The following is a 7,480-nucleotide window of genomic DNA, read 5'->3' as shown; positions in this document are numbered from 1 at the left end:
TGGCATTTTTTTAAATTTTTTTAAGAATGTTTAAGTTTTTTATTTCTTTCTTTATTTTGTATTTTGCTTTTAAGAATTTTTTATTTTAGTTTTTTGAAAATATTTTTATTATATAATTTATCATATTTTTAAGTTTATTTTAGTATTATACAATTTATCATATTTTTAGGTTGTTTTTTTATAAAATTTTTTTTTAGAAGTATTTATTTAATTAATTTTAATTTTTGTTTGAAGTATTTGAATTTGTTTAGTATTGTTGGTTGTTTTTTTAAGAATTTTTATTCAATTGTTAAAAATTTATTTAATTTATTTTCTTAAAAATATTTAATTTTTTTTAAGAATTTTTAAGTTTTTAGTTTTGTTAGAACTTTTATTTTATTTTAAAGATTTTTTATTTTTTAAAGAATTTTTTAAATTTTAAATTTTTTTTTGATATTTTTAGAACTAGAATTTATTTAAATAACGTTAATTTTTTAATTATTTTCTTTTTTTAATATTTTTTTTTATGTTTTTTTGTTAAGAATTTTTTATAAGTTGTTATTTTAAAATAATTTTGTTTATTTTTTTAAGAATTTTTTTATAATATAATTTATTATATATATAATTAAAATTTTTTTTAATATATTTTTTTTTAGAATTTTAAATTTTTTTAAGCATTTTTTATTTTTTTTTTAAAGATTTTTTTATAATATAATTTATTATATTTATAATTAAAATTTATTTTTTAATTTTTTTATTTTTTTAGTAGTTTTAGGCTTTTTAAAGAATTGTTTATCTGTTAAGAATTTATTTAATTTAATTTTATTTATTTTCTTAAGAATATTTAATTTTTTTTTTTGGAATTTTTATTTTGTTTTAAAGAATTTGTCATTTTTATTTTTTGAAAATATTTTATTTTAAGAAACGTTATTATTTGTTTTTTAAGAATTTTGTATGGTGTAATTTTCTTTTCGAACTTGCGTATTTTCGATATTCCCTCATAATAACGGGAATATTTACTTATTAACATTCTCTGTAATAACATTATCTGCAGTTTCCAATCGCATTTTTGGAGCATACTTTTAGGCAATGGATGTCGAAAGTTTTGTTGGCGCTGTGTTTAATCAAATTGTCACACAGTTCGTACAGTGCACATTGTACAGTACAAACCTGCATTTTGCCAGAGAACGCATTATTTTTACGTTCTCCGATTTTGCTGTGCTTTGCAGCTGTTGGTAAGGAAACAACAATTTCTTTTAGTTACTTATTTTTTCACTGTAACAACGTAAGTTTTTATTAAATTGTTATTTTTTCACAAATTTCTCTTGTGTTTATCTTGTAAGTGGTTCGTTGATGTTCAAAATACATACATATGTACATACGCATACATTTCTATTTAAATGTGGTCTATGCACTACAATTGCTATTGCTATTTATGTATGTAGCATATACAAATATATTTTATTCAATACATAACTACATACATGTGTAAAATACGCGCGTAAAACACTGGAGGTACTTCGACAGTTACATTTCATTTAAGTTTACTTTTATATTTCTAATGTTTTCATTCGTTTTTAAAGCAGTGAACATACATATGTATATATACAATTGCAAATATGTGTATGTGTACATATTTACATGAATATGTATAAAATTATATGTTTGGCTTTTATTTCTGAATGCGATTCTGCGAATTAAAAAAAACTATCACCAATTTAAAATATTTTAGTGCCTGTGTTTAAATGATCAAAAAATCAATCAATATTAATTACAACAAAAATTACTTTATTTATATTTATGTATGCAGATGTATGGCGTGAATTGTTAGTTCTGCTCATTAAAAATAAGCTTTGTATGCATTTTAAAGATTTTGTCTTTATAATTTAAAAAAATTTTAGAATATCAATTAATATTTATATCAAACGTTTGTGTAATCTAATTTTATGTCACTATTTTTTACGTCGCAAATTAATATTTTTTTAATTTGTAAGCTATTTTAAATTATTTGATCAATTTTGTGATATTATTAGTGAATTAATTTTACTTATTTTTCTCTAAAAAAAATATCATTTTTTTAAATTAATATTATTTTATTATTAAAATTAATTGTTTCTATAAAAAGTCTGATTTTTTCTAAAAAAATTTTTTTCTAATAAAAAATTATTTAAAAACACCAAATTAAAAAAAAAATATTTTCTAAAAAAAATTATGTTCAAAAAAAAATTTGATTTTTTCTAAATGATCATTCTAATAATTTCTTGTATTTAGAAAATTTGTTTTATTAATAAATAAATTTAAACATCAAACACTTCTGTAATTTTATTTTGCTCCAACTTTGCTTTTTGAAAATTCAAATAAAATTATTGTGATTATTTTATTTTCGATCATTTTAAGCAAATTGTAATATATATTGTGAGCGCGCATGATTAGCTTTTTCAGCAATTTTCTTGTTCTTCTACTTTTTGAAAAAAAAAATAACTTTTGGAACACAAAATAAACATTTTTTTGTTATTTTTGATCTGTTTCTAAAATCTGTTTAAACCAAATTGTGAGATATGTTAAATGAAATTTGAAACTTTTTTTTTGTTCGAAAAATTAATATTGTTATTTTTTACGATTTTAAAAATTTACGAAGTCCAAATTTTGTGGACGCGATATAATTTTATATTAAAAATTTTTATTATATATTTTTTTTTTAATTTATATAATATTCAATATTAAAAATTTAATTTTGCTCAATTTGTTTTGAAGAAACATTTATAAGCTTGACAATAATTTAAAGAAATAATCATACTTTTTAAAATATATGTACATACATATATAAAACCATATGTATGTATATGTCCAGTAATAAAAATTAAATATTTTTTTTCAAAAACAAAACAAAACAAAATAATTTTTAAAATAATGTTGAATATAAAAAAAAATAATTTTGCGCAATTTTTTTTTTTGCAGAAACATTTACAAATATGACAAATTTAAAAATTAATAACTTTTAATAATTTGTAATCATTTTACAAATGTATAAATATATGTTTAATCTAAAAAATTTAATTTTGCATTAAAAAATAAATTGGATGTAAAAAAAGTACACAATTTGTAATTGAAAAAATCGTAAGCCTGCAAGTATGGTTATAATTTCAATAATATTGCATAATTTTTTGCATTAATATTGTGACCTCCGTGATTTAGTTTGGCGCAATATTTTTCGTTTTGTTGAAATTAAGTGCTTTACATTGCTTTTTAGCAAATATGTGAGATATGTATGTGTGTATAGATGTATGTATGTATAAGTTATTTATATAATATATGCATGTGTGTATGTGTGCTTGCGTATGTGTTTTGCAAACGCAAACTGCTTTTATTAATGTGCATACATGCAACTATGTTTAGCAATTAAAATATGTTTAAAATATAATAATAATAATGCACAACATGTAGTAACTATGAGAGTGGCGCGCCAAAACAGCATTAAATGTAATGCATACATATTTTTGCGCTTTGATATTCAACTTTTAAAATTCAACTTTCACATAGTTGTACAAATTGATTTAACTTAAAACGAGTTAATTAGCTTCAAATGTTGTTTCTGCTTTTGTTTTGCACCGCTGTATTCAGCTATTTATTACTATAATAATTTCGTTAATTAAATTTTAGTTTAATTTTAACATTAATTATATGTATATAAAATAATTTGGTATTCATTAATTTTTCTTGCTTATACTTTCTCCAGCTGCTTAAAAGTACACAGCTTTAAGGCTTAACAAAATTAAACTATATAAATAATACAAACTAAAGCAAAAGTTAAACAATGCATTAATATCAGTTAACAGTTAAAATTTGAATGTATGTATGTATTTAACACACATTTTGCTATATATTTTCAATACGTTCTACTATTTTCTTTGCTTGCTTAATTGCAATTAACAATAATTAGGATTTGTTCTCTATATTTATATGTATGTACGTAATTACTACAAGTTCGCTTATTTACTAATAAAATTTAAAAAAATCTATATACATACACGTATATATATTAAATAAAATAACTAAAGAACTGCACTACAAAAAGTGCAAACAAACAATGTTTGAAATGGCTGAATTCAACAAGCGTTTGTTTTAAGCGCACTTAACAACTAAAATAATCATAATCATAATAATTTTCGGCCAACTGTCTACTAAACGCTAATAGCAAGCAAAGAAGGTTTACAAATTTTTCACTAAAATTCAGTAATTCATAAATTTCAGCACTTTACGCTTTCGTATTACGTCTTCACACAAACTTCTCCGCGCGCTTTTGAGTCGCCGACAAACTATCGACTCAAGTTGTTTATGTAGAGCGCATGCAACTCTGTGCGCGGCGTGTTCTCGAAGAGTGCGGCACGATTCTGGCCTTCGCCCTTCTTCACCCAATGTCCGTAAACGCGGAAAGCGCAGCCATCAATCACCTGTTTGGGGGGAGAATGTTAGTTTATGCAAAAACATTTACTACATAAATATGTATGTAATTTTATAAGAACTAAAAAAAATTTTTAGAATTGTGAGTAAAAACTTCAAAACTACAGTCACGTGTTTTATAACGTTTTTTATGAGCTGGCAAACGCCAATATGAGGCTAAGGCGCTGAAATGAAATACTGTCGCCTATGCCTATAAAATTGGAGGCGATCAGATGTAAAACAAACGCACTCGCCGCCGTATAAATATTTGTAGTTTTTATGTATTTAAGGTGCAAAAAATGCAACTATCGAGCTTAAATTCGATGCTGTGCACTATTTTTATAGACACATTCAGTAGTGTTGTAGAAACTGATAGTTGTCGGAATCACAATTGAAACCGATAAAAAAAAATGTAGTAGGTGGCATGAATTTAGATATTATTGGTTTGACGTTCGCAACAGAAATTGTATCGATTATAGGTGCCACGGAAACCAATTTTATCGGTTTTGTTATAAGAAACAAAGTAAGAGAATATTCGCTGTTAGATTTGTAAAGTAAGTTAAGAAAATAATTTATATAATTGTTACGATTTAATTTACGTTATTTCTATAGAGGAAAACAAAAGAATAAAACACAAAATGTAATAATTATTAAGTTTATAGAAAAAATCCAGATATTTTAGGAGGATTTATAAAACGTAATAAACGTAATTTAACACCCAAATGCGGATTAAATAATTCGGTGATGTGATATACATCTGTAGAGTAAGCATGTATACAAACATACAAGCAAATGCAAGCCAAATTCATATGAGACTCCTCTGGTGCATCAAGTGAATTACTGTGATCTTTTAATATATTCCTTTGAATTTTTTCGTTGCCTTTTTCTTCCAATAAAAAAAGCTAAAATAGCGGAATTCATAATAAACCTTAGTAGACTTTATACAGTACTATAAATTTATCAAACGCCTCCACATTTATTCATTTGCAAGTTTTCTCACTAAACAGCTGATTCGAATATTGCTTTCGCATATGTTCAAAAAGACGAAAATCCAATCAGATTCTGCGACATCATTGAAAATCAGATTTGGTTTGCAATTCTGATAACTACGAAATCTGTCTTGGATTCCACAACACTCCTGATTACTTTGCCTAAAAATTGGACTCGCAACAGTTTTATAATTTTTGTATATTGCAGTATAAATATTATATTTTAATTTTTTAGCGGTTCATGGTGCAAAATGTGCAATTATCGAGCTAAAATTCGATATCGTCGATTATTTTTAACGCCACAACAATGTATCAAGAAATGGGCATAGTCAGATGACAAACACGTGCACTTGCCTTATAAATATTTATAATTCTATAAGGTAATTCTTGCAAATGTAGAAAGGTAGCGTTGAAATTCGCTACTGTCGAATAATTTTATCCTCAAACTACAGTGTTAAATATTGGTGGCGATCGAATACTATTTAATGCTATTTGCAGCATAAAGACAATTTTTAGGTCATGCTTTTGTATGCAAGTTTTGAAACTATTTAGCTGAAATTCAAGACTGTCGACTATTTGGATCGTTAAATTACTGTATCAAAAAATGAACGTGATTGAATGAAAACTACGCGCAATCGTATATTTTCTTCTTTTATATAAGATTTATAAAAATAATTTCCTAACAAAAAATATATAAAAACCAAACAAAAATCGTAAAACTTCTTAAGGTCTTTAAGGTCATTCACTTACCTTACGCAGCACCTTAACCCGATATGGATCGCGTATAGCTTCTTCGACGCGTAAGGGCTCGGCGGTGTAGCGCAATCGGCGTATTCTGATCATAGCGCGTATAACCAATATGGCGAATTGGAATTTCTTGCGTGCATTAAAGCGACTTTGTTTACGCAGCTAAAATTTATGAATTATAAAAAATTAAAAAAAAATGGAAGAGACAAAGAAAAAAATATGTTTGTTAAAAACTAGTGGTATAGCAATTTAAAAAAAATATGATTGAACAAATTGATTGGTTAAATGCAAACGTATGTATTGTATATGAATGCAAATGTCAATGTGTTGGAAAAAATTAAAAAAAAATATATACATATATTATGACTTTTAATTAAAATTTCATTATACATTAATTAAATTTAAAGTGTTGGTAAAAATTTAAAAATATATATATTTTATGGCTTTTAATTAAAATTTTCAATATTTTTGAAAAACACTCTTTTCATAAATTTTTTTTGTTTAAATACAAAAAAAATTTAAATAATTATAATATTTAATTATAAAAGCTGTAAAATATTTTAAATATATCAAATTGAAATACAAAAATTAAATTTTGTCTAGTTTTTTGTTTTGTCTTGCCATAAATCATTAATTATTATTATAAAATATACTGTCAATAAATTCCAATTACTTATTTTTTTATGAGCTTGGTGCAATTATATAATTTTTTTTTATTATTTAAATGTACATACTATATATTTTTAATAAGGCTTTTAAAATTTTATGTGGTTTTTTATTACTTATTATTATTTTTTTTTAATTTTCCAGTACATTGACAACGACTTACAACCATTTTCACAACAGCAATTTTGAAATTTAAATAAATTTAAAATTAAAATGATTAAATTAATGAAATTTTTTTTAAATTTTGTAATTTTATTTTGCACCAAATACAGAAACAAAAGCGTTTTTATATTGAATTGCTGGTGAATAAGGCTGTTCAATTCTGCTAAATGAATATTTAACTACCGATGCGCAATAACACAAACCAGAATAGTAAAACATATATTTTACATTTTTGCACAAAAAAAAAATATAATAATTTATATAATTATTATATTTGGTTTAATTTTAAAAATTCTATTTATAATCAAACATTATATAATTAATATTTAACAATATTTCTAAAAATTTAAAATTTGCATATTTGCAATAAAGAAGAAAAAAATTATTAAAAATTTAACTAAAACTAACAAACATGTTTATCAAAAATTCTTCAGAATTTAAAATAAAAAATTATTAAAATTTAAAATAAAAAAATTATTAAAACTTTAATTAAATCC

General features: G+C 23.2%; 1 protein-coding gene across 9 annotated transcripts in view; it reads right to left on the bottom strand.

The window, feature by feature from the left end:
- Window positions 1–1,229: 1,229 nt before the first annotated feature.
- Window positions 1,230–7,480, bottom strand: part of PhKgamma (phosphorylase kinase gamma) — a 40,106-nt gene continuing 33,855 nt past the window's right edge. For all 9 annotated transcript variants that reach the window (XM_036359430.2, XM_036359429.2, XM_036359428.2 and 6 more), the window contains 2 exons: window positions 6,159–6,317; window positions 1,230–4,430 (listed from right to left, as the gene is read on the bottom strand). In XM_036359430.2, coding sequence (XP_036215323.1) covers window positions 4,296–4,430; window positions 6,159–6,317 — 294 coding nt within the window. In that variant the 3' untranslated portion in view covers window positions 1,230–4,295. The remainder of the gene's footprint in view (window positions 4,431–6,158; window positions 6,318–7,480) is intronic.

Source organism: Bactrocera oleae, chromosome 5 (genome assembly GCF_042242935.1).
Source record: "Bactrocera oleae isolate idBacOlea1 chromosome 5, idBacOlea1, whole genome shotgun sequence".
NCBI classification, from domain to species: Eukaryota; Metazoa; Arthropoda; class Insecta; order Diptera; family Tephritidae; genus Bactrocera; species Bactrocera oleae.
Note: the sequence above shows the minus strand (reverse complement) of the source record. Positions and strands in the feature narration are given on the sequence as shown.